This window comes from Diabrotica undecimpunctata, chromosome 1 (genome assembly GCF_040954645.1).
Source record: "Diabrotica undecimpunctata isolate CICGRU chromosome 1, icDiaUnde3, whole genome shotgun sequence".
Lineage (NCBI taxonomy): Eukaryota > Metazoa > Arthropoda > Insecta > Coleoptera > Chrysomelidae > Diabrotica > Diabrotica undecimpunctata.
Window position 1 is genome coordinate 154,690,027 of NC_092803.1, and position 23,110 is coordinate 154,713,136.

The 23,110-nt window shown below is 31.0% G+C and overlaps 1 protein-coding gene across 1 annotated transcript in view; it reads left to right on the forward strand.

Annotated features, from left to right (window-relative positions):
* LOC140432404 (sodium/potassium/calcium exchanger 5-like) overlaps positions 1-23,110 on the forward strand; it is a 169,242-nt gene that overhangs the window by 112,979 nt on the left and 33,153 nt on the right. The window contains exons 3-4 of the mRNA XM_072520281.1: positions 13,779-13,905; positions 17,836-18,043. Of these exons, the coding sequence (XP_072376382.1) occupies positions 13,779-13,905; positions 17,836-18,043 (335 nt within the window). The remainder of the gene's footprint in view (positions 1-13,778; positions 13,906-17,835; positions 18,044-23,110) is intronic.

Genomic DNA, 23,110 nt, shown 5'->3' on the forward strand with positions numbered 1-23,110 from the left:
TAAGTATAAAAAAAACTAATATATGTAACTACATATTTATTATATTTATTTATTGTCAACAGATCTTGAAAAAGAATTAAAAATAAATTCAAAACTTGACAGTAAGTCAAAGAGTTCTCTTTCTTTTGTGGGCCAAATGACTACATCCTAAAGAATCACCACTTGAGATTTAAATCTATACTTTCCCTATTATAAACATACACGTACACTGTCATAAACTGACAGCGGCTAAAAGACTATTCAAAAGATTTCTTTATTTAGATAAAACTTTCATATTAAGACGGCTGCTTGTATATAATTTATTTGACGATAAATAATTTTGAATATAATACGTCTTTATTATCACAATTACACCTAAAAATAGAAAAAAAATCTCATAAAAATTTGGCAAACATCAATAATAATTAAGTCAATGAAAGATTTAATATCAGATTACCGTAATCGGAAGATAAGTGTATATCTTTTGTTATGAAACTGAATATAATCAATCAGTTTGTCAATAAGGCCTTCAATAAGCGAGTAATAGCAATGGGAGTATAGACATATTATGTAAATCATAACAGTGTAATCAAGAAGCATCGAAAATAGATAATAAAGTATATAAATAAGGCATAACGTGAACAAGTGTATCTGCGGGAAGTTAAATGGTTTGGGTTTGTTCTTAAGTCACTTTGTGAAGGAAAATATCCTAAAGTCTATTTGTTGCAACTGACAGCTGATTACACATGCAAATCTTCAAATAGAGCTTGGGGGTTACAGTCAAATCCATAAGCCCAGTGGCGCACCTAGGGATGGTTTTGGGGGTTATTCCCTGGGGCCCTATTCCGACACTGTTACTCACACATTTTAAGGACTCAAAATGGAGGTAACATCATAAAAAAAACGGTGACCAATCAAAACCCCCCCAGAGTCAGATTCTAGGTGTGCTACTGCATAAGCCATTGCCGTACTATTACACATTAGGTACTACTGTGTCAATTATCGAAGCACTGGCGAGTACTGGAAGATATCTTTCCGCATTAATATTATGTCTCTTTAATTTAAATATACAAAACCGCAATTATGTCTTTATACTTTGCCATCTATATCCAGACTTAAAAGTTAGACGGCCACATGCTCGTTTGACAATTCCTTTTCTAATATTAATATTTCCATAGTTCGGTTGTCAGTATTAGGACCTCGTGCATTTTAGTTCAGAAACTTATATGGTTCGCTTCGCGCATGACGTAGTCAATAATGCTTCGTCACGCAACATTTGAATGTAGTTGTATAGGAAATACTTTTAATAATTTTTATGTCAGAATCCGACATAAATCAAACATCAACATAATCAATGTCATAATGAATTTGTACAAAATTAAATAAAATTAAAATATTGTACTTAGATAACTATATCATTTTAATAAGTTAAGTTTTAATGTTTTGTAAATTTGAAAATTTAATGGATTAACCTCACGTTGTAAGTTTTTATGCTAGTTTTATACAATGCTATTTAATTCTAATTTCATTGTATTTACTGATACCATATTTTAGCATATCCTGAAGAAGCAAATTTATTTTGCGAAAGCTTTATAAAGAACAAAGAGTTTCACTTTCCTGCCCTATTAATGACTGCAACCCCAAAATAAAACTTTATTTTACATAACGTGTCTAACATTGTCATTTCTACTATTATGCATCGTACCATGGTGTTACTTCTTCCATTGATTTTGGCGGAATGCAGCAAGTAGTGAATATGCGCCGCATATAAATAGAAATACTGGATTTAATTTTAAAGCAAACAATAAAATTGTGAAATAAATGTTTATAAGTATTAACAAGAGAAAACTAAACCACTTTACTAACAAAAAAATAGGATAATAGTTGTAACTAATGCAGAGGAGGCAGGCACATGTTTTCATATAGGACAATAGACGCAACTACGTAGAGCTAGCAGACAAATGTTTTCATATTTATGGAGTCAACAATTTATCAAATTGAGTGGTGATAAAAATCGAAATTCTAAAATTTTTTTACAGAATGTCCATGTGTTTTCAAAACCTTTTGATAATTTATAAAAGATCACATATTGTACATAATACATTATATAAAAGATCATATAAGAAAAATTTCAGTATGTTACCAAGCTTATCACCTTATAAACATTTAAAACAAAAATACCAACTAAATGTATACTCATTTTTAAAAATAAATAAGTGAATAGTGCATTTATTATTAATTCTATAAAAATTATTAAAATTCATTAAAATTAAAAAGACTATTCGTATTTATCTTATTTATTTAAAATATTTCAATTATGAGATAAATTCCCTGATTAAATGATTGATTAAAATTATCATATACATAATTTTTTTTTGGTCTTTTACAATCTACTTCAAGATAACTTTTTAAAATATGTGATACTATTTCTAACCAGTAGTTATAGTATGAGATCCCACTGCAAGGTCACTATTTTCATAACGTAATTTATCAAACTTACATTTTTACATACATTAAAGAATAGAAGAACACAATGATGCAAGTCAAAAGTGCCCGCAAATAGTCAATTAATGGTAATTAATTTTTGAACAAACATTTCGTTCATTTATTTTTTAAATAAAATACGCTGCTCGTGAGGTATATGCATGTTTTTTATATCAAATTAAGTTGTCGCAAATTGGGGTTGTCAGCCATCGCGCAACGCCACTGATTTGACATGGCTAGTAATCGTTTTAATAATATTATGACAGTGACGGCTAGGAAATGGTTTTATTAATATACATATTAACACTTGTCAAACCAGCATCGTGGAGCGGTAACTATATTTTACTTTATCTTTGATCCCTCGCGTTGTTAACAGCTAGCAACCCTAATTTTCGACCATTTTTCTGAGGCAAACCTATATTATCATATTAAAAAAATACCTTTATTTTAAAATAAAAAATGTATGTAGGTACGTCATGAGCAGCGTATTTTATTTAAAAACTAAATAAACGAAATAAAATGTTTATTCAAAAATTAATTACCATTTATTGAATTAAAAATATTTGCGGCTACTTTTTGACTGGCAACCTGTTATCAATATATTCTCCTATTCTTAAATATATGTAAAAATGTGAGTTTGATGAACTACGTTATGAACGAAATGATCTTGAAGTGGGATCTTAGACTATTATTTGTAATAATGCAGTCAATGATTTGAGCACCATTGTCTAGCGTCATTCTAAGAATTTTCGGTTGAAAGATTTCGATGTATTAATACTTTTTGATAATTCAAAGGATGTCGACACTTGATTTTAATGCAAATTTTCCAGAGTATATTTTTTAAGTTGAGTTATATATATATATATATATATATATATATATATATATATATATATATATATATATATATATATATATATATATATATATATATATATATATATATTCAGGGATTCTACAGTATGCACTGCCTTGCCTCGCTCAACCGTTGTCCCATTCTCCATCGTTTAGGCCTCTCTTACTCATGGCGTCGTTTACTTTGTTCCTCCAGGATTTTCGGGGTCGTCCTCTTTTCCTCCTTCCTGTGGGGCTCCATTCAGTTATACTCTTTACCCATCTGCAGTCGCTAGTTCTTCTTACACGTCCATACCACTTTAGTTTTTTTTTTGTTCTATATATGTTAGTATGTCTGTTTCTATTGATGTTCTTTGCTTTATTTCGTCATTACTTCTCCTATCCATTCTTGTTACTCTGCAGCAACTTCGCAGGCATTCCATCTCTGTTGCTGCTATCTTACAGCTGTTTTTCTTGTTTATGATCCAATTTTCAGCCCCATATGTCATAATACTTGGCACTAATATTTTATAAATCTGTGTTTTAGTCTTCATATTTAAGTGTCTATCCCACCATACTGAGTTAAGTTGTTGGATTGCTTGTTTGTCTTAATTTTTGTGTAATTTCTTCCTCTGTTGTTGCCTTTTTCGTGATTATAAACCCCAAGTATTTGAATTTATCCTTTCCTTTGATTGTTACGTTGTCATCAATCTGATCTTCTATGTCTTCTTCACTTGTAGATGGGTACTCAGTTTTCGCGAGGTTAATATCTAGACCAGCCTTGGTATATTCTTCTTGTAGTTTCTTCATCACGTAGCTGAGGTCGTTTTGGTCTTGTGCAATCACTACTTGATCGTCTGCAGAGCTTAACGGATATAGGTATTCGTTCCTTACCGGTACTCCCATGCCTTCGCATTTTCTTTTTCATGAATGAAGGCTTTCTCAAACTATATTTTCATAAGGGTTGGAGATGTGGAACAACCCTGCAGGAGCCCTTTTGTTGCGGTGAAGTCTCCTATGATTCTTGTATCAATTTTAATTGACACTTTATTTTCTTTATACAGTGCTTTTGTAGTTTCTATGAGTTCCGTCTGTATTTCTAATTTGTACATTGCCTCCCATAGTTCTGACCTTGGTACAATCATACGCCTTTCTCAGGTCCACAAATGCCAAATGTATATTTTTATTTTTTGCTTTTTTCTTTTCCAACAGTTGTTCCAGTGTGTATATGTAGTCTGTGCATGATCTTCCTGCCGTGAAGCCTGCCTGATCCTCCCCGATTTTGCCTTTTATCGCTTGCTCTATCTTTTTTCGCAAGATCTTCCCATATAATCTTTCTATTGATGATATTACGCTTATTCCTCTGTAGATTTCGCATCGTTTTCTATCTCCTTTCTTAAATATAGATGTCATATATGCCTCAGTCCATTCCTTTGGGAGCTGTTCTCCATTTATGGCTTTCTGAAATACTGTCTTAATTTTGATTGCTTTTATGGTCGTTGATTTCAATAAATTTCGATTTAACTTTTTCTTTTCATTTTTGTTTTAATCCTCACGGTACTTTCCATGACTCCAAAGTTCTTGTACCTCCTATGTATGTTTTAATATTTAAGCAGATTCTTTCTTATTCTTCATTCTTTTGTTGTGTTATTTGTTTCTTCACTTCTCTATCTTTTTCCCTAGATTCTTTATAAACTTCCTCATTGTTTGTAGTCAGCCATTTTCTGTATAGTTGTTTTTTTTCTTTAATTATTCTTTTTGTTGGTTCATTTATTTTATAATAGTGTTGTTTAACGGTTCTTCTGTAGAGGGGGTCTTGTAGTAGTTTATGGTCCGTTCCACATTCTGCTCCTCTTTTGACTCGCACATCTTTGATCTTTATTGTAGTATCTTGTTCGATTATTATGTAGTCTATTATCGATTTCAGCTGTCGTGTTTCTTACGTCCAAGAAAGTAAATATACATGGATGCTTTTTATATTAAAATACTTTATTTGATTTAATAGATTTCATTTTTTCGATTATCATTTCTCTTTGGTTTAGTTGTTGAGCTGATTCTGCTTCCCATAACTTCTCCATGTGTTTTTTTTATCATACTAACATTAATCCATTTGTCACATCTGACTTATGTAAATATCTCTCATGAGAAATGGTCAACATCCCTTATTCCAATTTCCCTGTCTGCTTAGCTCTTCACGCTTTAAGCCTGCACATACCAGTTTACCATAAAAAATTATTAAATTACTTCTAGCAGTAACGCTACCTTTAAATTCTAGATTCTAAATGTTTTGTGTCTTAATTAAATTTAGACAATTTTCTTTAACAAACTGCTTGCAGATTTTTACCGTGTGAATTTCCTTTTTTCTAAGTACAGTCAGATTTATTGTCTTTACAAATAATAGGTAATCCATTACTAATGAGAATAAAAAAGAACTTAGTACTGAACCCTGCATTATTCATTAATCTTAAAAAGTTTCTTTGTTGTCGGGATGTAAGGTTAGAACTACGCCTGAGAATGCTTCGATGTTACGTGTTCTCTACTCTTCTTTACGGCTTGGAAGCGTGGGCACTAAAACAAGTACATCTGAATGAGTTGATCGCCTTTGAATTTTGGTGTTACAGAAGAATCCTACGAATATCATGGATTCAAAGAATGTCAAACGTGGAAGTAACTAGAAGGATAGGAAATGAGGCGGAAATAATATTAACTATCAAAAGACGAAAACTTGAGTACTTAGGACATGTGATGAGAGGGCAAAAATACGCATTATTATAACTTATCGTGCAAGGCAAAATCCGAGGAAAGCGAACTGTGGGAAGACGAAGAATATCCTGGCTTAAGAACTTAAGGGAATTGTTTGAATGTAGTAGTGTAAAACTTTTTAGAGCGGTAGTCAACATAGCCATGACGATTTTCACCCTTCGATAGAACATGGAACTTAAAGAAGAAGACTGAGCCCTAAATCAATGAGTTTTACCCAGTTATCTCAGGATTTATTTACCACTATTTACTCAGCAAAAGCTCCTTTTCTATTTATTAGTATTTAGGGTATTATATAGAATAAAGTTAGCTGCTTAGACACAATATACCAGATTATAGAATGATGTTAGACCGTAGATAGTCAGTTTATATATATATATATATATATATATATATATATATATATATATATATATATATATATATATATATATATATATATATATGTATATAAAATAATGGAAACGAGGTGCAATCCCTTTCACACTGTAACTCTTGAAGATTTCAGTCCGATAAAAGTAACAAAGAAACAAAGCAAGATGTTACTACACCACATATTAACGAAAACGTTTCGTTTTGTACTTTTGTACTTACAAAATAGTATCAGTCCAAATATGAGCAGTAATACAATATCGATGGTAATTACAACTACCAGTGTCACAAAGAGTTAGTCAAAAATTTTTTTTAAAAATTCACATAGTGTAATCGTATTAGTACAATTACAATCACTTACTTAATACGTAAAAAAAATTATAAAACCTTTTTTTTAATAAAATAAAAGGCAGATATTCAGCAAAGTTTTTTTATTAAATCTGGCCAAGTACTTTAGCTCCTAGAACATCTTCAGGGGCATTTCGTCAAAGTTCCCCTGAAGATGCACCATCATCACCATTAGCCCGTATGCGTCCACTGCTGGACATAGGTCTGCGTCAGCTTTTTTCATCTGTATCTGTCTTATGCGGCTTGCATCCAGTTATTGCTAATACGCTTCAAGTCGTCAGTCCATCTAGTTTATGAACTGTCCCTGAAGATGCTCTAGGAGCGAAAGTACTTGGGCAAGATTTAATAGAAAACTATGCTCGATATCTGCCTTTTATTTGATTAAAGTTCATTTATTCGAGCATTCAACCATATATCAAATTATAAAAATAGCCTTATGTGATAAATGAAACTTGGAAAACAGCGGCCTGGCAATTATTCGTTTCCCTCGTCTCCTTCTTGTACTTCAATCTAGCTTATATTTTGGTTTTTTTCAACTTTCTTGGCCGAATTAGAGGCAAAAGTTTGAACAATTTGCAATCTAAAATCTTTAGATGCAATGTTTTTACCCGTTACCGTTTTATTTAAAAGATGAGCGTTAACAATAAAGGTTCCCAAAAGTAACTCCAAAGCTACTTTGTACCATCTGATGGTCCTTCTTAGCACACTATAATAGCTGCCATTTGTTTGTATTTATTGTACAAAACAATAACTTCGAGCTTTATGACAGGTTCTTCTCTCCTATTATTTTAAGTTCACACATTTTCAATGCATATTGACGTTTCATCTTTTTAGGTTTTAGAATAGGCTTTGGAAAATTTTTCCGTTTTTTCTTAGTGTTCCAGTCAAATGAGATTCGTCTCCAACAAAGTTTAAGCTAATTGTGGGTTGGTATAAAAATTATCTACTACTAAAGTTCTTCTACATCTAACATAATCTTTAAGCAGTTTATAAACAACTGTCTTTCTTGCTCTATCGTCACTATTTTTCTGTTTAATTTATATTCAGTACTTACTTGGATGGGAGACAGAGTAAAGAAAAAACTGGAACTAACATGTAATGAAAATGAAGGATGTAGACGAATGTAATTTTTAAGGCAGTAGAAATATCTATTAAGTGCGAAAGATACACGCTAATAACGCTGAGATTTACTATAATATTCGGCGCTATTATTATTTTTCAATTTGTGAATATAATAGAAGGATATGAGATTATGACATACTAGGATGGGAGAGAGAAGTGAAGAAAAACATAAAACCAACATGTAATGAGAATGGAGAATGCAAGCAATTGTAATTCCTAAAGTAGCGAAATCGTGTATTAAGTGCTACAGCTATACCTTAAAAACGCTGAAATTTACTATAAGAATCTGCGCCGTCAATTATATTCAATGTGTAAATGCTTTGATATAAATTAAAGATAATATTATATTGCAATTTTTCACGTATCACTTAGCTTGCGGTATGATAAAAAGATTTTAAAATTTATTGATTCAAAATCATGTTTAGGAAGTCATGTAAACGATTAAGTAGATAAAAAGATTGACAGTTCATTGATTTTTATCGTGCTAAGTAGTTGTTGAGTTAACAATTTATAAAATTAGTTTAAACATTTTTTATAGATATAAAGCTATTTTCTTGTGGCATTTTAAAGTAATTACTATTTAAATGGGAATAAGCCACAATTAAAGGTTAAAGTACGTTTATTGACGTTTCAATTTCCACTTCGGAAATCGTTCTCAAAATACAAACATTAGTAAATTAAACAAATTTTGTTTTTTTGTTACTTAGTGAAAAATTCTTCTAATAATTTAATTTTATCTGACTCATCTATATTGAAAATTCAGACATACATTATACATTTTAAAGTAGACGACTTTAAAATGATATTGCCAATATTGTTGAGTTGCGTTCCTGGGAAGACTTTACTTATAAGATAGTTCATTCGATTACATGAAATCAACTTTAACTTGAGAATATCCGTTAGAAAAGATCATAACATGTAATTCGTCTTTAAAAAGACAAATATATGCCATGATGACAGTACCATTCTCCTGTTAGTGATTCCATAGTAAATTATGAGGGAAAAACCAGGAAAAAACCTCATAATACTATCTCGATATGGTAAGTATTTGATCGTGCATTTAGTTTACCTTCAATAAACACCAAATTCCGATTTTATATGTTTGTTATTTAAAAAACATAAATGATGTACCCTCCATATGTTACTGACTTACCAATACTGGTATTTTCCTTTTAATAACTTCCACTTTTAATATGGGTAACCAGATCTTACTACATTCTGCCGAGGAATTCGCGACACAATTGGTCTCATTTAGCATAATTAGAGCCGCTTCTTTGATTTTTCTCTGTTTACCATCCGTTTCTTTTAGGACTATATTTGAATCATTCCATTGAACCATATGTTTATTATCCCATGCGTGTTTACATATTTGAGATCTATTAAATTCTCTATTTTTAATATAGGATTGATGTTCATGTATTCTAACATTTAATGGCCTTGATGTTTCACCTAAATAAAACTGTTCGCATTCACAAGGTATTTTATAAATGCAATTCCTTGTCCTTTCTTGTTCATTGTTTGGTTTGGTTTTGGACAAAATAGATCTCAACGTGTTTATTGTTTTGAATGTTTTTGAAATGTTGAATTTATTTCCTATCCTTTTAAGATTTTCCGATAATCCTTTTATGTATGGTATTGTTATTTTCCTAGTATTATTCCTTGTATATGCTGTAGGATCTCGTTCTAAGTTGTTTTATTCTATTCGATCGATTGTTGAAAATTCCTTATTTATAAACGATAAAGGATAATCGTTTTTTAATAAAACAGATGTTAATAAATGTTTTTCCTCCAAGAACGAATTTTCGTTAGAACAAGTAATTTTGGCCCTCTCTAATTTCCCTTTTTAATATTAATATTGTTATTTGATTTGAAATTTAAATATCTGTTAGTGTGTGTTGGTTTTCTATACACCTGAGTTTCGTATCCAGTATCGTTCTTAGAGATTAAAACATCCAGGAAAGGTAATGTGTTATTATTCCTTTTCCATGGTAAATGTTATTGTCCCTTCTTTATCGTTTATATCATTTAGGAATGTGTCCAACAACTTTGATCCATGAGGCCATATTGAGAATACATCATTTACATATCTCCACCATACTGAGGGTTTTAAATTTTGTTTAGAAATAATATTTGTTTCAAAATCTTCCATAAATATATCGGCTAATAATGGAGATAAACTAGAGCCCATTGCTAGACCAAAATTTTGTTTATAGAATTCACTATTTAGTTGAAGATATGTATTATGAGTACATAATGTTATTAACTTCATTATAGCTAATATATTTAGTCTTGTTCTAGTTGCCAATGTATCATCACTCTCTAATTTTGTCTTGACTATACTTAAAGTCTTATCCAATAAATTAAATAAACTATTTATGTCAAAACTTACTAAAGTATTATTTGAATTAAATTCAATATTTAATAATTTATTTAAAACATGTTGTGTATTTTTTATAAATGAGACATTTTTATTTGCCATTTGTTTTAAAATATTTAATAAAAATTTTGATAGTTCACTACAAGGAGAATTCATGGTACTACAAATGGGTCTAAGTGGTATATTCGTTTTATGAACTTTCGGTACTTCATAAAAATGAGGGGTCTTACTGTAATGAGGTGTAATTAATCTTCTCTGATAACTGGTTAAACAATCTGTAAACTTGAATAAAGTTCTATATATTCTGTTTTCCAAAGGCTTTGTTGGATCCTTTCTTAATTTTGTATAAGGTCCGTTTATTATGAGATCTTTAATTTTGTTTTCATATTGAGTTCTATCCATTATCACAGTTGCATTCTCCTTGTCTGCTGGTAGGATGATTATGGAGTCGTAATTTTTTTAAGTTCTTATAGACTTTAGTTCCTCTTTGCTTATGTTTTGTAAAATTAACAAAATTATTAACAAAAATTATAATTATAATTAAGCGGCTCTAATTATGCTAAATAAGACCAATTGTGTCGCGAATTCCTCGGCAGAATGTAGTAGGATCTGGTTACCCATATTGAAAGAGGAAGTTATTAAAAGGAAAATACCAGTATTGGTAAGTCAGTAACATATAGAGGATACATCATTTATGTTTTTTAAATAACAAACATATAAAATCGGAATTTGGTGTTTATTGAAAACAAAATAAACTAAATGTACGATCAAATACTTACCATATCGAGATAATATTATGAGGTTTTTTCCTGGTTTTTCCCTCATAATTTCTATGGAATCACTAACAGGAGAATTGTACTGTCATCATGGCATGTATTTGTCTTTTTAAAGACGAATTACATGTTATGATCTTTTCTGACGGATATTCTCAAGTTAAAGTTGATTTCATGTAATCGAATGAACTATCTTACAAGTAAAGTCGTCCCATGAACGCAACTTAACAATATTGGCAATATCATTTTAAAGTCCTCTATTTTAAAATGTATAATGTATGTCTGAATTGTCAATATAAATGAGTCAGATAAAATTAAATTATTAGAAGAAATTTTCACCAAGTAACAAAAAAACAAAATTTGTTTGATTTACTAATGTTTGTATTTTGAGAACGATTTCCGAAGTGGAAATTGAAACGTCAATAAACATACTTTAACCTTTAATTGTGGCTTATTCCCATTTAAATAGTATTTATTTTTTATAGAATTGGTCAGATATACATTTTTTTTTATTTTCAATATAAAATTAAAATTGATACGGTGCACACATAATCAAAATTGAAAATCAAATTGATCAAAGTAATTGGTCTACGTAGAAAATAGCAATAGGACATAAATATAACAGTTTGGAAGTAAACCGTAATAAAACAAATGTTGCAGTTATTGATCTATACATAGGAGAAAAAAGTAAAGACTAGGTAACGAAAGGAAACTCAAATGAGAAGAAAAATAAAATCAAAATCTACTTTTATGAGACAAAAACTTATTTAGAAAATAAAATAACATACCGATTTACTATCGCCATTTTTATGGATTGGGCAGATGATACTCTGATTCCACTCTTTTGGCATTTTCTCTTGTATTTTCTCCATATTCTGTGGATCATATCATAATATCCTTTTCGTTATTTTCCTTTCTCCTAACTTGAACAGTTCTGTGGGTATTCCATAACATACACGGGCCTTCTTATTTTTCTTCAGTTTGATTGTCCTTTTAACCTCTTCTACCTTTGGTGGTTTTATTATCTCATTCCCTTTATTTTTTACGTTTTTTAATAGCTCACTTTCTATATGTTCTACATCGTCATTGTAAGAGTTTTCGGTCAGCAGTTTTTCAAAATATGGTTTCCAAGTTTCTTTAATTTCTTTATTCTTGCTGGTTATCTCACGATTTCTTATCCTATACAGATTAGTTTTTGGTTTATATCCTTATTGAATTTGTTTAATAAACTTATAGGAATTGCTTGTTTTGACTTAAAGTTTATATGTGTACCCCGGAGGTAAAGGACACTATGTCCATTTTTATCGAAATTTAGATTATTGCACTTTTGAATATAACTTTTCTGGCTCTACACATGGGTAAACCATACTATGTCCAGAGACAATTTTACGGCAAGTTACCGACTTATTAATAAACACCAAGTCCACTTCCAGTCAGAGGTAAACAACACCATGTGGACTTGGTGTTGTTTACCTCTACTATATGTGTGCACCGTCATTAACCATCCGGACATAGTGTTATGTACCATTGTACACTTCCCGTCATATAAAAATGATACACTTTTTTTCCCAATGTAAACCAGTGTTCAGGCCAGAGATATATAAGAGAGCCTCTCTTACATATCTCTGGTGCAGACTGAGACAATGGTTCGTGAAACAATTCATTGTTGCCATCACAGATAACGGAATTGCACTAAATCTAAATAAAAAAAATAACGTTCAAAAATGTGTTTAGATAAATATTATTTTTATTATTAACAACAAAAAACGGTATCTAATATATTTAATAACCAGAGAGACGGTTGAGATAATGGCCAAAATGTTTGAAGAATTTTTTAATAATGGAGATATTACAAAATACTATTATTTCAGCAGTTTCCAATTATAATACATATATTTAAATTCCACACTTGTTCACTGTAAAAGTTATTCATTTTATATTAATTTCAAATTCAATTTTGAATTTTTTCAGTGTATTTTATTTATTCTAGTATGTCACAACTCAATACAGTTTTGTGCTACACTTTACCAGAAACGAATGACAGCTCTCGATTTGAAATTAAACATAATAATTTAAAGTCTAAATTTGTCTAAATTTTTTATTTTTTAACATTATTTTTGAATTAAAATATTTTAAAGTTAAAATAACAGAATGAGTATAAATGTCACAAAATTACAATTTAACAAAGTCTAAAATATTTGAAAATTATTAAACAAGCTAAGGGATATAATATTATAAAACGGGGACCAAAATAACAATAAAAATCTAAGATTGTGTATCTTTAAGAATGTTAGTAATACCAACATATGTATATAAAAAAAGGAAAATAAGAATGTACAATACAGTAATTATACCAACGCTAACATGCAATTATAAAACCTGAGTATTAAGGATATTTATTAGGAAATAGGAGAAAATAATGTTATCAATTTCTAGAAGCTATATAGTTAATGACGAAATGGACCTCAATACTAGGAAATAATCTTTTTATCTAATAGTTAAATTTTTTTAGTTAGACACACTAGCTGACGTCATCAAATAAATTAGTTTAAATTCATTAGTTATTCATTTTTATCGATTGTGTTGTGTAAAAAATATATTCAAATCAAACTTAATAGATCGTAAAAACATTATTGTACATTCATATAATTAACAGTAATAAATATAAATATTGATTTAATTTATTTGTATATTTTTTAAAATATCTTAATTTATTTTATCGTTTTCAGAACCATCTCATTCACTATCAACGCCAATCTTCAAATTTGAGAATAAATTTGTCGATTCTTCGTCTGTTACTCACACCCGCCAAAAAAGACGAATATTTTTCATACCGTTCGCCAAACCGTTAAAAGGGTAAGTGAAAATTAGTTTAGTAATATTAAATATATTTCGACAAATAAAACCTTCGAGTTTGTAATTAATCGTAAAAAATATTTTCCGTTACATTTAATAGTAAATATTAGGTTGGGAAATAGACAAAAGTTGTATCAAATATTGCATAGCTTTAACATCTCCTAAAAATACATTCGATTAGTAAAAGCAACAATGGACTCATCAACAGCAACTGTCAAAATACAAAACTAGCTCACTGAGAACTTCTAAATAGTCAAAGGTTTAAAGCAAGGAGACGGGCTGGCACCGACACTATTCAACCTGACTTTCGAATATATTATAAGACAGCTGAATATAGGAAGTGGTGATATCCTAGCTAATAAATCAATACAGATTGCCGCCAATACCGATGCCATTAGCATTATGTCTCGCACAATGGAAGAGACCGCAGAAATATATTCACAATTATAAACAGAATCAGCATAGACCAAACTACAAACAAATATTCAAGACAAAAAAGCTAACCCAGGCAAGAGCTAGGAAAACAGAATTAGAGAAAGCAACTGAAAAACGTTTTACATATCTAGAAGTTGAATTAAACAACAATGGAACAGAAAAACCAAAAATTTAAAGAAGAATAGTAAAGGGAAACAAAGCTTACACGGTCTAGAAAACTATTATCAGACCGAAAGTATGTTATGGATGCAGTTATGAAGACATAGGTGATGACAGAAGAAACAACACGAAAGCTGAAAGTCTTCGAAAGAAAAGTTATAAGGAAGATATTTGAATCTATTAACAAAATCTGAGTATAAAGATTCAGGTACAACCATAAACTCTACCTAACAGTTCAAAGAGGCACCGATTATTAGTTTCGAGCTCATATGTAGGGAAGGGTGTTCTACCTTGTGCCATTTTTAGTTTTTATTTTTTCTAAATCCTAGAATTATATGTTTGCAAAGTTTATCCAATGCATAAGTTACTTTGGCTATTTGTCTACACGCTTTATTTTGTTTTTGACACATTTTAAGCTTAGTAGTTAGGTAAAAAATATATTTTAGCAGGCCCTTGCATGTTGACCCAAGGTACAAACTGGTAATGTACCTTGGACCAGCATATATTGTATATTGGGTCAGTTATTAAAAAGATAAGATATTAGAACAAATCTTGAAATTTTTTATTGAAAATCTCAAAATAATCAGAACATTATGATTTACTAATAATTAATTAGGTAAATAAAAACTTATTTTACATTATATCCGCTAAATTTAACATTTAAACTGCAGGTGCGTCTCGTGACGTGCAGTTCGGCGCTTATTTTGTGCGGCTATGGAAGTTTACGTACAATATCATTGCCCAAAAAATCATAAGTCTTGGTTGAGTCATTTATAAACTTATTGAAATCTATTCTACGTAAATATTTAAGTTCATTATTAATTTCACTGTTCAGTATTTCGGCAACAAAATAAACAAAAGATTTCTTCCCTGCCACTTTTACTAAAACAAAGTCCCCTTTTTTAATCTCGCCATTTTCATATGTCATATATTTTTTGGTCATTTAATAATTCTTCTTCTCTAGTTAGCAAGTCCTCAAATGTACCTCCATCTCTTGAACTTGATTCACTATCATACTTAGCAACTCTCTTTGGTACATTTTGTGTATCTTTTGTTGCTGTTTGCTTTGTAACTGCCTGGACTTTCTCAAATGATACCTTCTCTTAAGTCTTTCCCTTTTTGAGCGCAGCTATTCCATCTTTTTCTGGAGTGGATAGGGTCGCAACATTTCAGGTGTTATAGAACTTCCTAAAGTTCCTGCTTGACGAATATTTGAGGTAGAAGGAGTAGAGACTTAAATTTCATTAACTGTAGTTTTAGTTTGTTCCCTGTCTTGTTCAACATTGACTTGCTCGCGACTGTCGCGACTAAGTTGGTTTAAAAGACGATCAGTTACATACGAAGACAGAAACTCATTATATTCAAAAATATTTTCATTGACGGGATAGAGACCGCTCACCTCAAATCCCTTCTGGATATTAGATGTAGTAAATGGTTTTAGAAATGTCTTACCTACAAGTTCAGCTATATTGTAAATCGTAATAGGTTGTCCAGGGTGCATAATCATCCACTCGCTACAGGCGAGATTATAGTAGGTTTTCGTTCCAAAAACTGTTCGATCGAGCGGTTGCATTTTGTGGCTGGTGTGGGAATGACACGTTATCGGTAGAATGCCATTCTTCTTACAGAAATTAATGAAACTTACATTCACGTGCCTATCGTAATTATCCAAAAGTAATATAACGACTGGATTTTTAACTAATGGTTTCACATAATTTTTAAAGTGTTGTAGGTATTCCAAAAACAATATTTCATTTGACCAGCCGGACGAGGATTTGCACCTCCTATAGTTCCAACCGGACAACCTTTTAGCATATGAGACGTAAAATTAACTCTCGGAAATATCATCATTGGCGGAATATGATTTCCGATTGCATTTGTTGAGGCTGTCAAAGTTACATTTTGAATTCGCTCTCCACTTGTCATTTGACCTAATTGTTTTATTCCCTTAGGTCCTACAATTTTTGGTGGTACATAGACAGTCGTTAACCCTGTCTCGTTACAATTCCAAATTTTTTCTGGGGTAAAATCTCCACGAGACAAGCCTTCTTTGTAGTTCTTAAAAAACGAAGATATATTTGTTTTATTGAAGGATGTTGATCTGGCCAAACTTGTAGGTTCGGGTTTACGAAGTGATAAATCTTCATGTCTTCTAAGAAACTGACTCAGCCATTCCTTACCAGCTATCTTTTTTTGGTACCAAAAAGGCGGATGAGACTTGTTATTTGCAATTGCATACTGGTATGCTAAAGTACGAACTTCCATTTTCGTCAAACCATAGTAGAGGCGTGCAGCAGTGAGAAGATATATTTTTGACTCAGCTTACTCTTCTTTATTAAAAACTTGTTTTACATTATTGGCAGCAACATAAGAAAATTCTGAAGCCCCTGACTGCCTAAGGAATTTACGTGCCTGATCAGCGTGGTTTTTGATAATATGTTATAGCACGTTGCTGCTTCCCTAATTGATAATTCTCCACTTATGCATTTATTTGCGGCTGCAGTTAAATCCTGGGAATTTAAATGTGATCTTTTGATACCCACTTTACTTCGCGGCATTTTAATATGACTATCTGAAACAATAATAAAAAGTCTTTTTGGTAACAGACACACCGATTAATTCAAATAAAAGTCAAAATAATGTTAATTCGCAATAAGATTGCACCTTGGTCCGGTACAAGGTACATGACCTACCGGTGACCCAAGGTACACAACGTAACAATTTCAGCTGTTTTTTGTTTTCTAATTTTAGATTATGCGTTTAGGACAAAAAATACATTTATGATTATCAAGCGTAAATTTATATTGTCCATTACAGATAATAAGAATATATATATTAACATTTGAAGCTGATTTTAACAGATAACAAATAGGTAAATAATTTACTTACGATCAAGCAAAACACAAAACGCTCTGCAAGTCACCACGCTACAATTTTTTGATAAGTGTATTTAGATGCCACCTACCGCTTATATTATTAAATCACTAATTCAACCAAATCGAAGAGAAATCTCCAGTGGGTAAGAAAGTCAACTGACCCGAGGTACAAAACGGTCCGAGGTACAACACTCTCTCCTACATATCTTATTTTATTCTCACGTATTATAATTTTATATAGGTATATGTTTGGGAGTAAACGACTAAATCAACTAAAAAAAAATCGACGATATGTGCAGTTAAAAGGTGTTTTATAACAAATAGTCGAATTTGTTGTATTTATTAAATTCATTATTTTTGTTCCTTTAGAAGAAATCTTCTTTTCCCATTTCACATTTTATTTTCACATTATAGTTAATTTAATATATTTGTTGAGTTAATAATTATCTTTTTCTTTTAGGAATGGTACAGACAATGCAACCAGCTCATGCAAAACCGACGATAGTGATGATTTCCCATACTTCATGACCGAAAAAAGTATTCTACATGGTGGTATAGTATTGGTTATTTTAATTGGTATTTATGGATTTTCTTTGTTAGCTGTGGTGTGCAACAACTATTTCTTGCCCTGTGTGGAAACCATTTGTGAAAGACTAAACCTTACACCAGTAAGTTCAAATTTCTGTTAACTAATAGGTAGGTAGGTTAAGTTTATTTTACAATTTTCATTGTTACAATTTGCTAGAACATACACAAACAATTCAAACAGGAAAAAAAGTTTTTTGTTAACTTATATACAGCTGTTACAGAACATCACGAATATTTCACAATATATGGCGATTTTAACATCAAAATAGGAGACCAAACCGATTCAGATGAAATGTGCTAAGAAATTTTGTCACAGGGGGTAGAAATAAAAGGGGCAAAATAATGTTAAATTTCCTGTTGCAAAACCATTTATGTTCAATTAATGGAAAATAGATTTAGAGGAGCCCCGATGGTAAGACTAAAAACGAATAAGTTATTTCTTCGAATAACTTTCTTCCAATTCTTGGCGTGAATTTACCTCGGTAGCATAGACTTTTTTCTTAATATATGACCAAACTACGTAGTCGAAAGGGTTAAAATCGCATGACCGAGTAGGCCAATGAATCGGAGCTTCTGCACCTCTACCAATCCATCGATTCGGAACATGATTACTCAACCAATTACGACACCTTCTATCAAAGTATGGTGGAGCTCCATAGTACATAAAAAATAAAGATATTCGCTCGTTTAGCGTTAAATCTTCTAATATCTCGAATAAGAAATTGTTTAAAAAATCAAGATACATATCACCATTTAAATTTCCAGGTAGAATATGATAACCTATTAATTTGTTACCTAAAGTTGCTGCCCAAACATGAACTTTAAATGAGTGTTGGTAATGTGATACCCTTTTGACTCGTGGATTCTCATCACACCAGTTGTGTGAATTATGGGAGTTAAACATACCTTGTCGCGTAAAGGTGGCCTCGTCCGTAAAAAGAATGCATTTTAAAAAATTTGGATTGTGGGCTGTCTTTTGTTGCAATATTTCACAAAAATCCACTCTAACCGGTAGATCGTCTGGCAAGAGCTCTTGGACTTGTCTGTAATGATAAGGATGTAATTGCTGTTCTTTCAGTATCCGCCAAGTACTTGAAGAAGAAGTATTTGTTTGTCTTGCTATATTCCTTACGCTAACTGTTGGATCTTGATCAAGTAAATTTAAAATATTATTTTCTTTATTAATTGTTCTTGTTGTTCTTGGTCTACCAGAATTTATTTTATTTGGTCTCACATTCTCAGTTTCTCGACAACGTCTTTCTACGGCTCTAAATGTTTTTTTACATGGTAAGTTTCTTCTAGGAAACTTTTCTGCATAACGTGTCACAGCTGCATTAGAGCATCCTAAACATTCGCCTAAGGTTGTTAACATGTCAGTGTATTCAACATTTGAGTATATTTTGATTTGATTTTACAAAATACAAGGTTTTAAAACTCTAATTATTGTTGATTTATCGTCATAACCATCAATAAATGTCAGATTTCCATGGCACACTTGGAGAAAATAGAGGTATACCTATTAGAACTTTATCATTACTACCAGCATCAATTATTATTTCATAATTTTCAAATCAAATATTCTGAAAACGGTACACAGTATTGAGTTTTACCAAGAGTACCTTTTTCGTGTAAAATTGAATGATGTTTAAGTTTACTTGAAATTTTGATTAATAATTATACTCTTAAAAAAGTTATATTGACTAATATATAGTACGATCCGTGTAACTAGCGGCCTCTATGAGAATCAGATATAAAAACAAATTCATGGGATGTATCAGCTTCCAAAACATATTCGTTTAAAATTTCATTACAATGTTGTCAGTAGTTTCGGCAAAATCGTAAAAAATGCTTCAACGCCCTGAATCTTGAAAACGGATGGCGTTACAAAAATTTTTACTAAGCAAACCCCAATTATTTTTTAGTTTTTTACCTACCCTAGTGACGGGGTTACCTTTTTTTAAACACCCTGTATATATATATATATATATATATATATATATATATATATATATATATATATATATATATATATATTATATATAATTTTTCTTCTTATGGTGCGCCTATCCGTTACGGATGTTGGACACTAACATGGCTATTCTGACTTTGTTGAATGCTGCCCTGAAAAGTCCGGTAGTGATTAAGTTAAACCATTTTCACAGGTTATGCAGCCAGGATATCCTTCTTCGTCCTGGACGTCTTTTCTCATGCACTTTACGTTGAAGTATGGTCCGAAGTAGGTTGTATCTTTGTTCATTGCGCATTATATGGCCCAGGTATTCTAGTTTGCGACGTTTTATGGTTATGACTAGTTCGCGCTCTTTACACATTCTATGTAGTACTTCTTCGTTGGTAACTCTGTCTATCCAGGAAATCCTCAACATGCGTCTATAGCACTAAATCTCAAATGCTTCGAGTCTCTTTAGTGATGCTTCAGTTAAGGTCCATGACTCCACGCCATATAAAAGAACGGAGAATACGTAGCATTTTAGTAAACATACTTTTATTTCCAATTTTATATCGTGGCTGTTAAAGATTTTTTTTTATTTTGACGAAAGCTGATCTTGCCTTCTCGATCCTTATCTTAATTTCCGTCGATATATATATATATATATATATATATATATATATATATATATATATATATATATATATATATATATATATATATATATATATTGTTATGATTGTTTATTTTGACTTTAATCTTAGTTTATTGAGCCAATAAAAACATATAACTTATTTGTTATCAAAAGTAAAATAAACTCCTTATATTACCTGTGTTCGATGGATTCAAAGATTTTCTAGTTGTCTTTTAGCGGGATAGAGAAGAAAAGGATAAGAATAAAAAAAATATTATATTACAAAAGTTTACGTTTCTTTATTTTATATGAAAGAATAAACAATTATCAAATTCTGTCGTTATCTTATCAATCAGCATACAAGAAAATAACTCAAATTTTTATAATAATAAGATTTTAAATCTACATACATTTATATTACGTGAAAACCAATTTTACTTAAATTTTTCTTTACTTGAAAAAAAAAGAAACAACAAAACTTTAAACTTTTGATTAGCCTACCAAAACCTTAGTTCTTAAATTTGAATGCTCATGACCATGATGTCAAAACGATCCTTCACAGATATAAAATTCAATTGTACAAACACTTACAGCTTATTTTCTTGTTGAGTTGTATGTTGGAACATACCCAGAAAAGTCCAGTCTCCTCAACGATGTGATCTCTCCTCTTTGGCACCTCGGCTCTTTCTTAACGTCTCTTCAAACCTCCTGCAGACTACACAAAAACACCTGATTCACTTTCCCAAACTCAGCTACTTATTTATGACACAAGGACCTCCTTTTGTCAACTTGATGCCGTAAGAATACTTTCACATATACTTTACAAAATGCCCACGGTAGATACAAGGACCTCTTTTAATCTACTTGTTATCCTCCTTCTGCAAACTATTCACTTCTTTTCACAACGCCGGTATCCAACTCACGAATCACACCCTATCTTGAGACAAACGACTGTTTCCTTTCGATGACCAAATTATAACTAACTCCTCCGGTCTCATGATCGGCTCACAAATTCCCATTTAAAAACGACCGTCCAATCAAAAGCTCAAATTGTGTTTACCATGATTTTGGAAAAGCCTAATTTCGGTTTCAGAGAAAAACTAAATAGCTTACTTTAAAATTGGTTTTGTCAATACATAATTTATACATATTTCAAAAGATTAGAATATGGTCATTTAATACTCGACTATACAAACAATAAAAAGATTAACTTACAGGTAAAATGTCTTCTAATTCTAAACAAAGGTTTTTTGATAATTTTGTTTGAAACGGAAAAAGGTCGTTTGCCAAACAAATTTCTATTCTTATCTACACTAAATCTTATCTTAAATTACTATATACATTGTTTATAATGATATCTTAAAATTTTATTCCGATGGATCTTTTTATTTATTTTTCTTTGGTTGGGAAAGAAAAAGTATGACAATATATATATCCAAATAACAGGAAACAATTACACTTACCTATATTTTCTTTAATCTATTAATATTCCTGTCATGAAAAACTTACTGTGAGATTCTTTTTCTATTTTTTTAAGTGATTTGCATGAAAATTAAGTTATGACTAAAATAAAGTACGCTTATATTTTTTGTGACGCAAAAAGCAACAAACTTACCCCCACTAAAACCACTCTGGTTAAAACTGTTCGTTGTTCATTTAAAATGTACTTTATTTATATACAAATATCACATTTTGGAAATTTAACTGGTTTAGAAGGTTTATTTTGGAAAAATGCGAGTTTCAAGTGGAGACCCTGTTTTCGAAATTGCTCGAAAAATTTTCTTTTTTTCAAAATAACTTAAGAACTAAAAAAGTCTTTTTTTGATTAACTTTCCGGCCTCAAGTTGGGGTGGTGACCACCCCTAGAGGAAAAGCACATATTGCCTTTAAGTAAGGTATATTTTGATTTGTGAGCTATTTTTCAACTACTGTTAAAATTTTAAGCAAATCGATGGACTTAAATACATTCAGAGGTTTTTCATTATTTTTCGGTCATATTCTGGACTATAGACCACAGGTATACAAATTATATTTGAAATATATACAAAAATGCAACAATTTTAAACTTCCATTGGATAACTCAAATGACAAAAACTAGCAGAGGGGTGTAGCAGGGAGATAATTTGTTGCCAAAATTATTTATTAGTCATGGAGTACTACTATCGCCACTATCTCAAGAGAAATCCACTATCCCGTAATACATTCTCGTAGATGGTTAATGTCAAAAATTCAGTCGAATTGGACTTAAAGTTTTGTTTTGTCCGCTTGTGAAAGCGGGCGTGCCGGCAGATTTTAGAACAATGAAAAAAAAGCAATATTTGTCGGTGATTCGATTCTGCTTTTTTGAAGTAAAATCGCGCAGCGAAATCAAAAGGCGCTTGGATGCTGTGTACGGCAACTCTTCTACTTTGATAGCAACTGTAAAAAATTTGTTTAACAAGTTACAATGTGATCGCACGTCAGTTTTTGATAAGCCACGCCTCGGTACCCCGAAAATGGCTACCACAAAGGATAACGTGACAAACATCCACGATCTAGTATGGAAAGATCGCCGAGTGAAGGTGC